Here is a 17790-nt window from a genome sequence, read left to right on the forward strand (position 1 = left end):
GAGACCCAGGGATCCGGAGACGAAGCCCAAGCTGCCTGTCTCGGGTCCCTATCCGTCTCACATCAGATCACTTTCAATTAGCTCTGCATGAGCCGCGAGCTCATTCCTGACGCACCGGGAAAGTGCGCCATCGAGAAACTGGTGGAGAGCGCAAACATGCTCAAGTGTCAACAAACCATAGAAGAGGGGAGGGGCCTGAAGACGGACGCGGCGGGATGGGAAAGGGTACCTAGGTAGCGTCGATAAAAAAAGCATGGCAATGTGGGGCATGGTGCGACACTATTCGCTCTTGATCCCCGTCTTACCTCGACGCCTTCCCCAATCGGGCAATTGAGCTGGTTTTTCCCTGCAGAAGCTTTGATGGATTTGAGAGCATTTGAGCAAGTTGTGGCGTCCTAGCGCCCGAACCGCAAGCGACAACCCCTCCCCTCTTGTCTTGTCCCCCACCACCCAGCTCTTGGCTGGATGGACCCTGTTCAATAACCTACTGCGCAGTGTACGGACTGTGGATTACATTATGGATGCATATGGATGGAAAGCACAGTGATTTCAGGGCAAGCCTGTTGTGCTGTCGAAACCTGCTCAATACTACAAAAAACCGTTCTCCGTTGATCCCGTCATTCATTAAGGATAAATGAAGTTCGGGCTGGCCGTTAGGGTAACTTAATAAAGGCGTGAACGAATCTTTGGGACCGCCAAACCTCCACAACAGTGCCCTCTACGCCCTCCACGCTATTCCCATATTGTTACGCTATTTCCAAATTGCCCATTCTTCGTTACCGCTTTACCCACTGCCCAAGTGACCCCCCCGGATACGACACATTTGTGGTGGATAAAGGCAGAGAGCAAGGTCGACATCGCAGACCAACACGCTTTGGCCACTGCCGGCAGTGCTTTTGGTCATCCATAGCACGCCTCGCCCATCAATTCCTTGCGTCACAGTCCAACAACAATCTTGTTTGCAGCCCAATATCTAATCCTCGGTTTCTCGGAACACAGTCAACTGGCCAAGCCTTTCTTTCTTCCTTTTATGTGCCGAGTGGCCCGCTGGTGTTTTGCTTGCAATGACTCGATGAGCGTCTTCGATATCCTTGTGGCAGTACACACATGAATCCGACAGCGACAGGCTGTTAAGGGAGGGATTATCTCGATCGATCTCTACGAGACTTACGGCCTCATTGCCCTCTCTCTCTGGCTCTGATCCGCACGCTGCTCCGCACTTGCTCCGGCGGCAGGATACCCGCTTTCGAACTTCCCCCGTGACCGGCCAGGTCGCAAGCGCATTCAAGATGCAGGGGATGGACATGACCGCGGGGGCGAATATGTTCCAGACGACGAACAAGGCACTAGCCCTCGACTTCTGGTACATCATCATCGGAGTTCTCGGCCTCCTGGCGGTTCTGCAACTTGTCAACCTCTACAAGGCACGGACGAGGTGGGTCATCCCGCGCCGAATAAGGAGACACTGACCCCGGATGTGATCTGACACTGTGAATCTCTAGGTTACGAAGACGTGCGGCCAACTCGGTCGAGTTCCCAACGAGACCCAGCAATGGCCTCCTCAAGGCTTGGGCGACGCTGACCGCCATCGGTCGCGAGGTTGGCTATCCGCAATTCCACATCGGCGTGCGGTGGTTCACGTGGTTGACGCCTCCGCCCGCGGGGCGCGTCATCGTCCTGCTCATCTACTGGGCTATCATCATCTATATGATGACCAAGGGGGCCGTGATTCACGACTTCAACTTCTGGGAGCGCATCGGCTTCCGCAACGCCTGGGTCACCATCATGCAGGTCCCTGTGCTGTATCTTCTTTCCTCCAGAGCGAGCATCCTCGGGCTCTTCGCTGGGACGAGTTACGAGCGCTTGAACTGGTTCCATCGCTGGGTGGCGCGCACCATCTTCGTCACAGCATCAGTCCACGGCTGGCATTTCTATACCGAGTATGCGATAGCTGACATGTTCGACGACATGGTTGAGATGATGCCCATGATCAAGTACGGCCTCGGCGCGTGGGGCGTTCTTCTCTGGACGCTCGTATCTTCGTTTGTGCCCATCCGAAGCATGGCCTACGAGGTGTTCGTGCTGCAGCATATCGTCAGCGCCGTCATCTTCCTCTGGCTCGTCTACGTACACATCCCCGAATACGCTCGCTATAACGTCTGGCTTGCTATTGCCGCGCTTTGCTTCGACCGAGTGTACCGGATCATTTTGCTGGTGTGGCAGAATGTCAAGTTCAGGCCGAACATGTCGCGCTGCAACGGGGGCCAGAGGATTGGGCATCATGCGCAATTACGGTCTGTCGGAGATTCGATCACGGTGGTTACCGTCAAGGATGTACACTTTAGGTGGCGAGCCGGACAGCACCTGTATCTCTGGATGCCCAAGGTCGGACTGTTGGAGACCCACCCGTACACCATCGCCTGCGCACATCAGCTTCCCGAGACGTGCATCTGCAACAGCATCCAGCTGGTCGTTCGCAAGCACGATGGCTTCTCTCGACGCCTCCACAATTTCGCGGCAAAAGCAGAGGCTGCTGGCCGGAAGGAGGCGGTCACGGTATTCGTATCGGGACCCTACGGCCTCGCCCCGAAGTGGGACATCTACGAGACCCTCATCCTTATCTCCGCCTCAACCGGGGCGTCATTCACGCTACCCATCCTCGAAAGCGTGCTCCAGGCCAAGCGGACCATATGCACCAAGCGGATCGACTTCCTCCTCGCGGCGAAGCAGGGAGACGAGATAGACTTCTACATCAGGCGCCTGCACGAGCTCATAGAGAAGGCCAAGAACGTTGGCATCGAGCTCTCGGTGCACATCGCTGTCACCCGCGGCGCCAGCCTGCCCGGAGGAGACACAAACACGCGGACGATGGTGTCGGCGGGATCATCGGGCAACAGCAGCAGCGCCGCCATTGGCAAGGAGGCCACGGAGAAGGCGACCGAGGTCCCCGAGGTGGCCGAGGTGGCCGGAGTGGCCGGAGTGCCCAAGGTAGTGAACAAGACAGCCGGGGTCGACGACATCGAGAACGCGGCGGCGCAGCAGTCCCCGGCTCGGCGGCTCAGCAGCTGCAGCACGGACTCGCACGTCGTCCACCTGGATACGCGGCCCGACATCGAGTCCTTCATCCGGGGACCCGTGGAAGCGACGGGTGGCGAGACGTCGGTCATCGCGTGCGGGGGCAAGTCGCTCGCCGCGAGGGTGCGCAACTGCGTGGCGTCGCTGTCGGACGAGAGGGCGGTACACAAGGGTACCGGTGCGCAGGGTATCCACCTACATGTGGAGGAGTACTGCTTCTGATGGGATTCTTGCCTGGGGGATATTCTTTTGTATTAGCCGTCCTATATGGACAAGTCGTCGATTATGTGATACCAAATCGGGGGGAAGTTTTGAGGAGTCTTCTGGCTTCATGGGCAGTGGGAACAACTGGCCCGTGTTCGGGAACGAGGGATATGAGATTCTTTGGACATAATTAAGGGAAGGGAAAATCCTCGAGTTTTGTATATATGTGATGTATTTATTCCCTCTCAAGTTGTCCATATCCCAAATTGCCTCGTTCTTGTTTTGGTGTTATGGTGAACACGTACAAAGCTCGGTGAGGTGTCACGGCGCCGACCGCGCCTGGGCTATCACCTAGGTGAAGCGGATAAAATATCGTCCTAGTTCCGGTCTCGATACTGACGGGGACGGGATGGACGGGAGGGAAAGTAGGTACCCGACAAGGCCCAAGAGCTTCCCTGTTTTGATGCAGAGTTCGGTTAACAGAATTAAGTTCATGAGTTGAACCTTTTTTGCCCTATGTCTACTGGCCAAGCCCTCTTTATGTGCAAATAGCATAGGGGGAGCCCAACAGTACACGTGTAGAGGCCCGCGACAGGTAACGAGGCACGTGCTTCGACTCACTCCTTTTTTTTTTTTTTTTTTTTTTTTTTTTGGGTCGCCTTCTTTTACCGTTTGACCGTCATCGTTAGTCAGAAACTACCTAATCACACCCTCCGCAACAAAAATTTGAGTCATAGTCAAGCAATTGGGACTCCAGGCTTGTGTCCCAAGCCCAATATTCAACACCCTCCAATCCGGCGGACTTCTCCATGACAGTCTGTTCGTCGCTCTCTTTTGGATCGTCTTCTCTTCGTCTCCCAATTTCGTTTCGACCCCGCTCCGTGAACGCGCACCGGTTTCTGTCAACCACGATTCTTCTTGCCCCCCGGCTTCCCCACTTCAACAGAAACAACCCCGCCATCCACACCACCAAGCTGTTCGACCTCTCTGTGTCGCGTGAACCTGCCAATAAACAAAACTGTTTGCGACCAGCTGCTCGCACGTACAGAACCATGGCTTCAAACGCTGGCATTGAACAGCTGTCGAAATACGTCAAAGACCTGTCTCTGACTGAGATTGCGACAACGTACCCCAACTGCCATCCTGATGTCAACCCTCTCGACTTCTACCGGGCGCATCTCACCAATGTCCTCCACAAGATAACCGGTGTCGACCACAAAATAATCTATCCCAATCTACAGTGGGCCTCGGGCCTGGAGAAGGGAGATTTCGTCCTCGCTGCTCCGTCTCTTCGTGTCAAGGGTAAGAAGCCCGACGAGCTGGCGAAGGAATGGGTCGACAATGTACGATATGGCCCAAAGCCCCCCCCCCCGAACCGTACGTTTGCGGCTGTATTTTCTGACCGTCCTTCTACCAGTTTCCCGAAGAAGACCCTCTTTTCGATAAGCCCACCGTCACGAACTACTTTATCGGCTTCTTCTGCAAGCGGGTGCCTCTCGCCCAGTCTATTATCCCCCAGATCCAACAACTAGGACCCGAGTATGGCTGCAATAAGTACCTGGGCATGAGAGACCCGTCAGACCCCAGCAAGGGAAAGAAGAGGATAGTGGTCGAGTTCTCCTCGCCAAATATCGCCAAGCCCTTCCACGCCGGCCATCTGCGAAGCACCATCATTGGTGGATTCCTCGCGAACATTTACGCCAGCGCTGGGTGGGATGTCGTCCGGATCAACTACCTCGGTGACTGGGGGAAGCAATACGGTCTTCTCGCGCTTGGTTTCGAGAAGTACGGCGACGAGGAAGCGCTCAAGAAGGACCCCATCAACCATCTCTACGAGCTCTACGTCAAGATCAACAAGGATATGACGGCCGAGAAGGAGGCCATCGAAGCCCAGAAAGCCGAAGGCAAGGACGTCACCGAGTTGGAGGCCAACACTCTCGACGAGCAGGCGCGCCAGTACTTCAAGAAGATGACGGATCGCGACGAGACCGCTCTGGCCCAGTGGAGACGGTTCCGGGATCTCAGCATTGTTCGGTACAAGGAAACCTACGCTCGCCTGAATATCCATTTCGACGAGTACAGCGGCGAAAGCCAGGTCACGGAGGAGGCGATGGAGAAGACGGCCCAGGAGATGGCCGAGAAGAAGATCACGACCGTTGACCAGGGCGCCGTGATTGTCAACTTTGCCGAATTGCTGCCCGGAAAGGAGGGTAAGCGTCTCGAACGCCCGATCGTGAGGAAGAAGGACGGCACGGCGCTCTACCTCACCAGGGATATCAGTGAGCTTTTGGGCCGGTACGAGAAGTACAAGTTCGATCAGATGATCTATGTCGTTGCCTCTGCGCAAGACCTGCACTTGAAGCAGCTCTTCAAGATCATCGAGCTCCTGGGCCACAAGGACATTGCCGACAAGTGCCAGCATGTCAACTTCGGGCTCGTGCTCGGAATGAGTACCCGGAGGGGCACCGTCAAGTTCTTGGATGATATCCTCCGGGATGTTGCCGACAAGATGCACGAGGTCATGAAGAAGAACGAAGACAAATACTCCCAGGTCGCGGATCCTATCAGCACTTCGGACATCCTCGGTATCAGCAGTGTTATGGCCCAAGATATGTCGGGCAAGAGGTATGACAAGACAGGACCATATATCTACCCCCACCCCCACTACCATATATCCTCTCCTCTCTACCATGCCTCAGTGACATGACGCTGACCACCATCTAGGATCAACAACTACACCTTCAATATGGATGCCATGACCTCCTTCGAGGGCGACACCGGACCGTATCTGCAGTACGCCCACGCTCGCGTCTGCTCCATCGAGCGACGCGCCGGTCTCACCAAGGAAGACCTGGCGTCGGCAGACCTGTCCCTCCTGACGGAGCAGCACGCCGTCAACGTCGTCCGCCTGATCGCGCAGTGGCCCGACGTCGTCCAGAACCTGTTCCGGACGCTGGAGCCGACCAACGTCCTGACCTACCTCTTCAAGATGACGCACGCGCTGAGCGGGAGCTACGACCATCTCAGGATAGTGGGTAGCGAGCGGGAGGTGATGAAGGCCCGCATGGCCCTGTACGACGCTGCGCGGACGGTCTTGTCCAACGGCATGCGCCTGCTGGGACTCAGTCCTGTCGATAGGTATGTTCACCCCCGGTTCGCAGGCTGTATGGGCTAAGTAATTAACTCGCGTGAACAGGATGTAAATCTGTCCCTTCGGCTGTTGGTCATGGGTAGTGTCAAACAGGCCCCCGGTCGTGGAGACTCGGGGATTGCGATTTGGGGGGAGAGTTCCCCGTTCCATCGTACGGAGAAAAGGATGCTGGCAATTTCAGGGGGGTTCCCTCTCTGGCTTGGTCATCCCATACATCCGCGTGATGGCTGGATTCGTATTGTTGGCAGCTTGTCGAGCTATTGCCACGGCCGCGCCCCCAATCATTGCTTGTCGAACAGCTCAAGGAGCCTGATGTCGTTTATCTAAAAGGGAGGTACGTGCTTGACTGGTAGTTAGCTGGTAGAAGGATACCGGGTAGATCCGATTCGGACGCCAAAAAGATAAATTTTTGCCCTAAACACACAGACTCGTGCATCCGTCTGGCATTTTTTATGAACATTATACGCAGATTACCCTTCTGCTGCCCTCCGTTGCCGATATTTCGGTGATTCCAAGCGCACCCTGGGGTCTCATGGGAAATAATTGCCAGGTTATGGCATGCCTTCGAGCATCGGTCATTAATGGTACAGTACAAATCTTTCCCGTGTACTCCTGGCACCGTAATTACTTCCAGAGCGGATGTTCAGATTCAACCATGTCCCGTCCTACTATTACAACCAAGGCCCCCCATCTCTCTATGTGGGGCGGGGCCAAGTGCACCGTCCGTTCTATGGGGGCAAATCAATATCTTTTCGAGTCCCCAAGTCCCTGTCCGGGCAGCTTGCCGATCGGCAAGAGCCCCCTCACTCGGACTCGCCGCTCACGGGCTTCTCGCGCTTGCCGACCAGCTCGCCGTTCTCGGCCGTTTTCCTCTTGTTGGCCCCATCCTCGACATCGGGCTTCTTCTTGTCGTCCTGCTGCAGACCAAACTCGGTCTCGAGCTCGGTGCGCAGTACGATCTCCTTCTCGACGAAAACGAGCAGGAAGGCGAGGGCGGAGAAGGCGATGCTGACGAGCCACGTCGTCCTGAGTGCGAGGGTGAAGACCTCGACGACCTGGTCACGCGTGGCGGGGGCGAAGCCGTCGAGCAGCTTGGCCGTGACGAAGCTGTAGGCGCGGCCGTTGCTGAGCAGGCCCCGGACCGAGTCGTCAGCGATGCGGTGGGCCTCGGCGGCGAAACGGGCGTTGAAGATGGCGGCGGGGATGGCGACGCCCCAGATGGAGCCGTAGGCGCGCATGAAGGCGAAGGCGGCCGTGGCGGCGGCGACGTCCCTCTCGGGCAGGTCGGCCTGGACGGCGGGGAGGTTGGTCGACATCATGAAGCCGACGCCGATGGCTGGGATGATCTGCACCACAACCCACTCGGCCGTCGAGGTGTGGCGGTCGAAGCGGGCGAAGAGCCCGAAGCCGAGGAGCATGAAGGCGAAGGCGATGAAGTGCAGAGGTCGGTAGCGGCCCGTCTTGCTGACGATGATGCCGCCGACGACGCTGAGGGGCACCTCGACTAGCACGGTGGGCAGGAGCCAGACGCCCGACTGGGTGCTGCTGGCGCCGAGGACGGCCTGGAAGTAGACGGGGAGGAAGTAGATGGCCCAGAAGAGGAGCATGAAGTTGATGAAGGCGATGACGAGGGCCGCGGCCGGGGTGCGCTTCTTGAAGATCTGCTCGGGAAGCGTCGGCTGCACGACCCAGGGGGCCATCTCGTAGACGTGGAAGAGCACGAGGCCCGCGATGCCCAGGATCAGCGGGACGAGGATGTGGAAGTCGGACCAGGGATAGCGGGTGCCCGCCCACGAGAGGGCGATGAGCACCGACGTCACGGCCCCGATCAGGATGGCGTTGCCGACGTAGTCGATGCGCTTCAGTCGTGTCTGCAGCGAGGTGGAGCGGTCGTAGTTGACGCGGAGGAAGAGAATGAGGAGCACGAGGGAGGCGCCGCCGATGGGCAGGTTGATGTAGAACACCCAGCGCCACGAGGAGCGCTCAACGAGTATCCCGCCGACGAAGGGCCCAATAGCTGTCCCCAGGGTGAAGACGGCGAAGAGGAGGCTGATGTAGTAGCCCCTCTCCCGCAGGGGGACCAGGTCGCTGATGACCAGCTCGATGAAGAGGTTGATGCCGCCTCCTCCGATGCCCTGGACTGCCCGGCCGACGACCAACATCATGGTGCTCGTGGCGCCGCCCGATATTCCGCTGCCGAGGGTGAAGATGGCGACGACGCTGATGAAGACCCATCGTCGACCAAAGATGTCGGATAGCTGGCCTGTGAGGGGGAGGAAGGCGGCGCTGGTCAGGAAGTAGGCGTTCACGAACCAGATGTAGAGGTCGCCAGCGTCGAGCTCGTGGACGATGAAGGGGAGCGCAGTCGAGGTGACGGTGGACTCGACGGCGGCCAGCATCGAGGTGAGCATCAGGGCAGGGAAAATGGCCCAGAAGCGGCGGCCCTTCTTGGCTGGCACATTCAGCTGCTTCTCTTCAGCAGCAGCATCCTTCTGGGGATTGGCTGGGGGCCGAGCCTCTGCCGAATCAGACATTGGACTGGTCTTTTCGGCAGGGTGGTGGTGTGGATGTTTACGTGTAAGTGATGACACCGTGGGGTGCAGCTGGCTAAACGACGGCGAGGTGTGGATGGGTGGCTTGACTTGAGGGGAGAAAAAAATGGAAGGAGTGGGAAGGTAGATGAGGTGATGGAGATTCGAGAATGGCAGTGACCTACCTGGCCTGGGTAGATAGGTAGACGCAAGACTTTGATAACCCGTCAGTCAACAAACCAAGCTTTGTCAGCCGCGCCGAGTGACTGATGAGGTACCTACCTAGGTACTTCGGGGCTAGGTACGTATCATTGATGCCCTCGAACCCTCCCACCGCCTTCGGGATGAACTCTACTGTCATCCACTTTGCACCTCCCCTCCCCCACCGTGTCAAAGGGATGGCATGGAGATTTTGGATTTATCATCGTGGGCTCAATGCCATTGCATCAACTTCCACACCTACTATTGTGTGGTTGACTTTACATGTCGGACCTGCAGTGTCATTACCCTTTCCGGTGGTTCGGCCGCCGATGGCCCCACCTTACTCGGATCCGCCGAAGTCGATTTCCTTTTCGGTAAATCGCCGAACGTGCACGGGCCCTACCGAACACAAATCCGAGTGGATTATATAAGCTCTCAAGACGTCCCCTCACCACCACACCCCCCAAACGGACGGGAAGGATCAGATCTAGCGAGCGCCTCACGACTGCATCGTATTATGCGCACACCTTTCATCAATATAATGAGGCGATTCAGGCAATCTTCTACGTCTCAAGGGACTTTTGTATCTGCGAATGTTCCTAATAGTTGCTGCCGGCGATGCAAGAAAATAGCAGGGGGAGTGAGAACACACCCGCGAGAAAACGGAACTAGGTATGCATGCAATGGGGAAGGAAGGGTGAAGGATGGCGGCGTGCTGGAGAGAAGGAGAAGAGAGAGGGGAGAGACGGGTCGTTCGCGGCTTGTGGCTTGCTGCTTGCTAAAGGGCCACCATCCCAGATGTCTAAACGCCCAAGCTGGATTGATCAGGAATTGTTGCCATGTCGCTATGAAAATGGAATCACTGGAACAATCCATGGATTCTCTCTCCCAACTCATCGTACCTACTGGTCACACTCGTTGATAACCAGGAGCGGAGTACATAGCCTCGGCTCTTGATCTGATACCTGTATCTAGCCCCACGAACTGTGGGTCCGGGCCGGACCGAGGAACCTGGACGCCTCCACCCATTTCAAGGGTACGCCACGCAGGGGTAAGCTGACCACCTCAGCCACGATGATCTCATGCTTGCTTACTCCATGATATTACGCCGCGCTGATGGTTTTGACTTGAAGATACCCTCCTTGTGCACATATTGTCGCGAAGAATATCCAAAACCGGCTTCCGCGGTGCAGATCTTGAGAACAGCGCAGACTGAGCGCAGACCGAGCGCATATGTGGTTTAGAACGAGCGATAGTTGTGGCTTAACGAGAGGTTCAGAGCTGCTTACTCGGGGCTGTCATGATTATCGCCTGGATGGCGACGTCGGGGTCGCATTGGCATGTCAGCTGCAAGTGCGTGTACAACGCCGAAGATCTAGTCTAAGATGCGATTCAGCGGTTCAGATATTCAGAACCGCCACGTAACGCTGGCCACTGACCACTGAGCAGATCAGACCTCATCACGGTCTTGGCGCAGGATGGACATGTTAGCTATGTGTATGGCACGTACATAGGTATGTCGTGATCGGATCTGCAGTGCAGAGGACTCTCCGAAATCCCATCATTGAGGCGGGACCTTGATGGGGGGAATTTACGCCTCTGGATGCAGCCAAGCAACAGCTAGCTGCGCCTAATGCAGGCTTCTTGTTGGAAATGGGCGCGGCCACGATTAGGCTAGCAATTAAGCTTTGGGGGTTCTGGAGGTCTTAATTACATTTGCCCCACCACTTGCATGCATGTACTGTACCTTGGGTACCGTTTAAAGAGAGACATGGCATTTTGACTGCTCGGCAGACTCACCTTGTCATTTTCGCGCTCCCAATTGGCTCTGCAATGATCTTTCTAGATGGTATCGTTCTGTATCGTAGCTGCATGGTGGGTTTAATTTTCGTTGATGTACAAGTACGTACATCCGTACATGTACAGTACAACCTACCTAGGTACAGTACATGGGCACTGATGTAAGCACCAGCTGCCCACTAAATGTGGGGCTGCTGGCCGCGGCGTTGGTCGCCCGCCGCCAAAGGTTTTGGATCGATTGTTTGTCCTTCAGCAACACCTCAGTCAAACTTCAACATCACCCCAGATGGATTGAATACGCACCTCCATGGATAGAAGCTGTGTCGATGACTGGCGAGCACCGGAATCCACCAATTCGTCTCAGTAAAGCACATGGCGCCAGATATCTTCGACCCCGCAGCCAGCATGATGATGATCCACGTTCACCCGTCGAGGCAAAGCCAGATGAGGCGTGCCTGCGACCGATGTCACGGGTTCAAGCTGAAATGTGTACGGGACAATGACGGCGAGGCATGCCGCCGCTGTCTCCGCGCGCTAGTCGAGTGTGTCTCGAGCCCTCCAACAAGATCGCGACGCCAGACACAAGCACCAACAGCATCAAACTCGGCAGCCGAGTGGGACAGCGCTGGAACTGGGAATGTGACGCAGGGACCAACTCAATGCGAGTATCCCCATACTACCCCCTCCCCAAGTACCTACCTTAGGTAGGTAGTCAATCCATACTAACACGCCAACCATTTACAGGGTCAGAGCAGCCTCAATCCCAACAGATGCCAACAGCATCGCGCCCGTCGACCGACCAGGGGCCCATTTTTGATGGCCACGGCTCCAGCGATCTCCAACCAGACGCAGACACTTTCCCCTGGCACAGGAATCTCGATGACGCCAACGCCTCCAACATGTCCTCGGGACTGTCTGACTTCTCTATTCCCCTCGACCCGTCATTTTTGTCATCCATCATGGGAGTAGGAATGGATCTTGATCTCGATCTAGCCCAGATCAATGGCGTTATTACACATTCAAATTCACATTCACACTCACACTCACACTCAGCCGATGGAACCGGAGTATCTCCTTCTCCGGTTTCTTCGTCGCTGTTGGGCGCACATGCATCCGGCGACTCGGCATCATCATCTTCCAACCGCTCAACACTGCCGAGTTCGACGACAGCACCGGCATCCACGTCCGCCACCAACAGACCTACTCGGCCCACCCAACCTGACACACTGGATCAAGCCATGGCCGATTCACCACGTGACCGTAATCCTCCTGATCATTCCGACCTCGCCGTTTGGCTCAGCAAGCTATCAGACCTCAACATCCGTATGATGCAGCACTTGAACTCGATTCCCGAGGTCGGGCCAGAAGGCAGCGTGCAATCGGAGCAAGAGCAGATATTTGGCATAGATGAGACATTCCACGTCTCGCAGCTATTCATCGACACTCTCAGTCAGATCTGCTCGAGGCTACCGCCGCCTCCCGTGGACAACAATTACACGCCGCGTGACAAATCTGACGCCTCGATCTTGACTCTGGACCCGGCCTCAGAACTTCTGGTCTTCTCCAACTACCTTCGCCTACTCGAGACATACGACAGGATATTCCGACAGATGCAGGCCTGTCTAGCACGGAAGCAAGGCGACTCGTCCATTAAATACCCGTTCCAGATGCCTGGCTTGACAATCGGCTCTTTCAATCTTTCCTCAAAGTCGGAGACCCAATCTCTCTTCCTCGTCAACCTCATGGAGGCCATGTTGACACGCTCACGCGACCTTGTTAGCGAGATGGCTTCCCCCAAGGACACGCTGGGCTATCGAGGCAACTTTGAGTGCTTTGGGGGCGTGTCGCTTGTCATTGTGCCCGATCTCGCTCTACGGGCCATCCGCACCCGAGAAGCCGTGACCCTGAAGCTGGTTGATAACCTCAAGAAGACAATCATGCAGTCCAAACTGTCGTGACGATAGGGGATTGCCTGGTCTCTTTTGCACGCGGGGTGGCTCTAACAATAAGTGACCATCTACCGTCTTGTGCCACCTCCGTCTGCTCATTAAAGCCTTTCAATTGGGGGGGGGGGGGAAAACAGAAAGTGCACACTACGTACGGAATAGGGAACCTGGCTCCTCTGACGAGCATCAAACTCAGTTTTAAATAGGCTCCCCGATAGCCCGAAAATCGAGTCTTTTCGACGCCTTTCGGCCCGTTCTGTCATGCTAACCAACCGTCACGATCTTCACCAATATTGCTATTATGCGTCCCCATTCATTCCCTCCCACCCCATCACCCGCCACCATGTTGTATTTTGGCCGTCCGAGTATCCCCTCGACAACCAGTGGCCACTCAACAGCCATCACTGCACCCCCTCCGCCGCCCACAGCGTCGCCGCCACGAGAAAAGACACCACAGACGTCAAGCTCGACCCGAGGCTCCGGAGCAAGTTTGTCCGCAGGAATTCCTTGATCGCGACCTCCCTTTTCGCGGTGGGCTCCCTGTCGTTTGCCAGCTGCAGGTTCAGCGCGACCATGCGCATCCGGAAGGTGAGCGGGAAGTGGGCGAGGCTGAAGATGCCGCCGAGGAGGTACGCCCAGGAGGAGTAATAGCCCGGCGCCGAAGAACCTGCCCCCCTTCCCCCACCGAGGAGGCTGCCGTACCCGTACGCGTTGGCGAGGCCGAGGAGGGTGTTGGGCACGTAGGTGGCGAAGATGATCCACAGGCTGCTGTCGCGGACGTGCTTCATCCAGTAAGGCATGGCGGCCATGCCGGCGGCGGCGATGGCCGCGGTGGAGGGGTCGCCGCCGCCGCGGCGGGGGATCGAGTCCGGGCCGAAGCCGCGGATGAAGAGGTGGGTCGCCCAGGCGAAGGTTAGGGAGGCGGAGGAGAGGGCGACGGGGGCGAGGCGGAGGAGTGCTAGGGCTATTGCGGGGGGTGGGGGGGTCATGGCTATGGTTTTGATGCGAGGGCTGTGGTTGTGAGTGTTGTTATGGGATGCGGTGTTTGCGTGTTTTCACTTATCCCCCGCGGCTCTGTTGGTTTCGGGAAAAAAAGAAGAGGAAGGAGAAATGATCACTGAGTGAGGGGTTTGATCGGGGTCTGTCCTGGCCGGTAAGAGGCTGCCTGATAGAATGTGGGTGTCTGTAGAAGATCTATTATCCCATCGAGATTTCGCAAAAAAGGGGCTGCTTGTGTGATTTAAACTGCTCAGCGGATGGAACATGTATGACTCTCGAGGTGATTTCAAATCCATCGAACCACAAATTTGTCTCCACCATGGTGCCTTCGTTAACGGTTCATTAGGCATTATCGGCAGTCAAGATAACTAGTCATCGGATGTTGGGTTGTCTTTCAGTGGTGTTCGCTGAGGTTCGTAATTACGGTGATGGTTGATCATCTGTTTCTGATGCCCCGCCTCAGGCAAATTTGTGGTTGATTAGCTAACTCGTACGTTGGCCGAGGAATTGATGCATCGGCGGTGCTCCTGCATCGAGAGGTTCGGCGCCGGCATTTGATGTTGTAAGACGTTCGGTTCGGTGCCGGCCTGCCCTGTTGTTAGGGTCACATGGTTGGCTGATCTCCCGCCGAGATCTGACAAATCCTGGATTGATTAATTGATTAGCATGTACCTATTGTAGATCGTCCGACGTGCATTGGCCGAGTCAGGACAGGCCACATCGGCTTGAACTTGCCGGATATCTCTGGCATCACAATGGACAAGGGAAGTCAACATGACGTATGCTACTATGACCAAGTCGGGGTAAAACGGTCGTTACCCACCCGATGCCATTCGGGATCATGTCAAGTTTCTAAAACGGAGGCTTCACAGCTTCACGGCTTCGCTAGGGAACACACACCCGATGACCATTGGAGACTAATCAAGTTGCACAATTACCAAACTAGGATTTCTAAGCCACTTGAGTTCTTGTGAATGGCCCTTTTTGTCGGTGTTTTCCCATTTATAGCGCATGTCCAAGTCCACACGTAGACTCTCTGCGAACCCGCACATGTCAAGCCGGAGGAGGCTTGTTAGGAGCAACGCTCAGGGCACTGAACTTGGGATAGGTTGGTTTCCCGTTCTCGTCCACGTTGACAATCTTGCCATCCTTGATGTATGTCTCGACCCATCCGATGCTCTGCTCAACGTGGAGTCTACTGACGATTGGCCCCTCCATAGCCTTTTGGGTGGTTGAAAGTTAGCAGGAAACTCGATAGTTACCCAGCGGCCCTTCCAGAGTAGACAGGGATGAGTCTTCAGTAGAATTTGAAGTCTCACAACCGCCGGGCCACGAGACACACGGCTTGAACACTGACCTGCATGGCCTGGAAGTCTGGATCCGCGGCCAGGCCCGGCAGGATAGACATGTCGCGGAAATAGAACTCGACCTGGAGGTCATAGTCACGGATGACCCATTTGTCGCCGAGCTGGGCGTTCAGCTCGCGGGATGCCTTGCGAAAGCTGGCGGGAGTGAAGACCTGGAGATGAGCCTGTAAGCACAATGGGTCGTTGTGACCCCCGAGCATGTCTGGATAATTGGGGGGCGGGGGCTCCTCACAATCGCGTAAGCCTCCATTCCGTGCCTCGCGTGGATCTTGGCGGCGTGGACGGCATGGTCTTCGGTTGCGAAACGGTGCATCTCCTCCTCGCTGCATTCCTCGTTCTTGTAGTGCGATAGCGTCATACGCAGCAAGCGCTGTGTCTTGATGTCCTCGTGGTCGGCCATGGCACTGTCAGGTGGGATGAGAGTGTCGACGGTAAGTGTGGGTGGGATACAACTGAGGGATTCTCTGACGAGGTCAAAATCAAACCATGGGTATCCTAGGGGGAGATGGTTGGTTTCTTCAAGCTGATGTATTCCGTGCTAGCCTGGCGTGATACGTGTACAACACATAATACATATAATTAGCTTCCAGACTGGAATCTTTTGTCCGGGCGTGTTACGTATGCTGATTCGAGGAGGATAACTCAGCCTGAAGTGTGTCAAGTGAGAGGTGTTGTCCGATGCCGACTGCACTGTCATCCGGGGGAATGTAAGAGAGAGTGGTAGTTCGGAGTCTTGGCAAAAAGGGCGAACGCCGACAGCGATGGTATTCCGTGCCGATGGTGTACATACAAGCTGAGCCGACTGCTTACGGAGTACGCTTGGCTTTATTTGGTAGACCCTGTATTAGTGATCGACGTCCAAGTCACATCTATAGTAACAGTGACCAGGAATGGCCTGTAGCATATGGCGAAGTCAAGTTGTTCGTAATGATACGTAAATAATTAGATACTCATTTTCACAATTCGCATGCCGGGAAACGCAAAAAAAAAAAAACACCCTGTCTTCATTATCGCAACAGAGTACCATAGAATAACTAATTAGCACATAATTATCTTTTCCCATTCGTCAACGCAGAACCGTTGACCCCGTTATTATCACTGCTAACATTCAGGGGCGCCCTCTTAATACCCCAGACCTTGTCCAACCAGGAGAAGGTCCTCTGGGCAGAGTACTGGAAAGCACCGATCTTGGCCTGGAGGCCACCCGTAGCAATGGAGGTCGCTATCCACACCTCCTTCTCCTTGCCGTCCTCCAAGCTGGTAAGGGACTTGTAGATCTTGTCGGTCGTCGCAGAGGGGTCAAAATACCAGCTGGCGCCGGCGCCCGTGACCAAGGTGGGACACTTGACGTTGGCCAGGTACTCGGAGCCGTCGGGGTTGAGCAGGGTGAAGTCGCGGATGCGGCGCACAATGCCGGCCTCGGTCTTCTCGCCCGTCACCCACTTGAGGTGGTTGAACTCCCACCGGGCCTGGAAGTTGAGCCGCTGCAGCGTGCGCAGGATGAGGTTGAAGACGCCGTCGCTCAGCCAGCCCGACGCGAACCCCTTCCAGAGCGGCGCGGGCATGCGGCCCGAAGCGAAGGCCTCGAGGCTGTAGAAGCTGTCGATACACAGGCACGCCGTGATTCGGGGGTCGGCGGCCGCCCGCAGCGCGAAGTAGCCGCCCATGCTGGCCCCCGTGACGGCGATGCGCGACAGGTCCAGATCCAGCTCCGGGTGGAAGGAGGCAAAGTCGAAGAGGTGGTCGAGCACCCTCCCCGTCACGGCCTCCCAGTCCGGACGCATCGGCAGCTTGTCGCGCCGGAGCACGATCCCCTGCCCGGGCCCCTCGAACGTAAGAACGGCGTAGCCGACCTCGGGCCCGAAGGCGGGGTTGACAAAATAGATCTCCTCCTGTGTCGAGTCGCCGCCGCCCGAGTTGATCAGGATCGGGATCTTGGAACCCGGGATGCGCTTCGAGTCGTGCGGCAGGTAGAGGTAACCGGGGATCCTCAGGCCGTTCTCGTAGGGGATGTCGAGGAAGAAGGTCTGGCCGTCGCGGTACTGGACCCCCTTGCGGAAGTCGGCGATGGCGCGCTCGATGGCGGGCAGGACGCGGGCGTCGTCGCCGATGGCGCCCTCGTTGAGCATGAACTGCGCCGCGCGGATGTAGTTGGACGCCCGGAGGTAGGCCCGCCTGGCGCTCACACGGTCCCCTGACCGCTCTGCCTCCTTGGCAATGTCCTCGGCGTTCTTCCCCTGCTCCAGGAAGGCCGCATACCAGCTCTCCGGGTCGAGGTCCTTGATCTTCCCCGCGGCTTCGAGGGCTTCACCGATCTCGGCGCCCTCGGAAGGGGCCATGGCGAGCAGCCGGAGATACTCGAAGTTGAAGAAGGCGGATTTGAAGAAGGTATGCATGGTGTTTCAGGCCTGGAGATAGAGATGGTGATCTTGCAATTGATTCGTACGAGTGAAAGGATAAAGAGGTCGTATGTTTGCAGTCGTCAACGGTTGAGAATGAGAAGGAGAATGTGAGAC

At 56.3% G+C, this 17790-nt stretch overlaps 7 protein-coding genes across 7 annotated transcripts; 3 read left to right on the plus strand and 4 right to left on the minus strand.

The window, feature by feature from the left end:
• The first annotated feature begins 964 nt into the window (after positions 1-964).
• QBC33DRAFT_245657 (uncharacterized protein) lies at positions 965-3580 on the plus strand. The gene is made up of 2 exons (XM_060422947.1): positions 965-1435; positions 1503-3580. The coding sequence occupies exons 1-2, from the start codon at positions 1290-1292 to the stop codon at positions 3295-3297; spliced, it is 1941 nt and encodes a 646-aa protein (XP_060279691.1). The 5' UTR covers positions 965-1289; the 3' UTR covers positions 3298-3580.
• A 323-nt stretch (positions 3581-3903) lies between these two features.
• On the plus strand, positions 3904-6875 carry QBC33DRAFT_549813 (uncharacterized protein). Its single transcript, XM_060428998.1, has 4 exons — positions 3904-4622; positions 4697-5904; positions 6004-6417; positions 6476-6875. Exons 1-4 carry the CDS (start codon positions 4089-4091, stop codon positions 6480-6482), a joined length of 2163 nt encoding a protein of 720 aa, XP_060279692.1. The 5' UTR covers positions 3904-4088; the 3' UTR covers positions 6483-6875.
• On the minus strand, positions 6844-9477 carry QBC33DRAFT_613732 (major facilitator superfamily domain-containing protein). The gene is made up of 3 exons (XM_060432555.1): positions 9244-9477; positions 9147-9151; positions 6844-8973 (listed from the first exon to the last, which is right to left on the minus strand). Exons 1-3 carry the CDS (start codon positions 9320-9322, stop codon positions 7234-7236), a joined length of 1824 nt encoding a protein of 607 aa, XP_060279693.1. The 5' UTR covers positions 9323-9477; the 3' UTR covers positions 6844-7233.
• Positions 9478-11198: 1721 nt separating this feature from the next.
• QBC33DRAFT_549819 (uncharacterized protein) lies at positions 11199-13067 on the plus strand. The gene is made up of 2 exons (XM_060428999.1): positions 11199-11623; positions 11707-13067. Exons 1-2 carry the CDS (start codon positions 11335-11337, stop codon positions 12918-12920), a joined length of 1503 nt encoding a protein of 500 aa, XP_060279694.1. The 5' UTR covers positions 11199-11334; the 3' UTR covers positions 12921-13067.
• On the minus strand, positions 13036-13844 carry QBC33DRAFT_549821 (uncharacterized protein). The gene has a single exon (XM_060429000.1). The coding sequence runs from the start codon at positions 13715-13717 to the stop codon at positions 13310-13312; it is 408 nt and encodes a 135-aa protein (XP_060279695.1). The 5' UTR covers positions 13718-13844; the 3' UTR covers positions 13036-13309.
• Positions 13845-14885: 1041 nt separating this feature from the next.
• Positions 14886-16052, minus strand: QBC33DRAFT_245704 (uncharacterized protein). The gene is made up of 3 exons (XM_060422948.1): positions 15507-16052; positions 15265-15426; positions 14886-15128 (listed from the first exon to the last, which is right to left on the minus strand). The coding sequence occupies exons 1-3, from the start codon at positions 15672-15674 to the stop codon at positions 14961-14963; spliced, it is 498 nt and encodes a 165-aa protein (XP_060279696.1). The 5' UTR covers positions 15675-16052; the 3' UTR covers positions 14886-14960.
• A 271-nt stretch (positions 16053-16323) lies between these two features.
• On the minus strand, positions 16324-17670 carry QBC33DRAFT_598354 (putative alpha/beta hydrolase; the record flags this gene model as incomplete). Its single annotated transcript, XM_060431967.1, has 1 exon — positions 16324-17670. The coding sequence occupies one exon, from the start codon at positions 17668-17670 to the stop codon at positions 16324-16326; it is 1347 nt and encodes a 448-aa protein (XP_060279697.1).
• Positions 17671-17790: the final 120 nt, after the last annotated feature.

The sequence above is a fragment of the Phialemonium atrogriseum genome, assembly GCF_030411735.1.
Source record: "Phialemonium atrogriseum strain 8032-3 unplaced genomic scaffold QBC33scaffold_31, whole genome shotgun sequence".
NCBI classification, from domain to species: domain Eukaryota; kingdom Fungi; phylum Ascomycota; class Sordariomycetes; order Cephalothecales; family Cephalothecaceae; genus Phialemonium; species Phialemonium atrogriseum.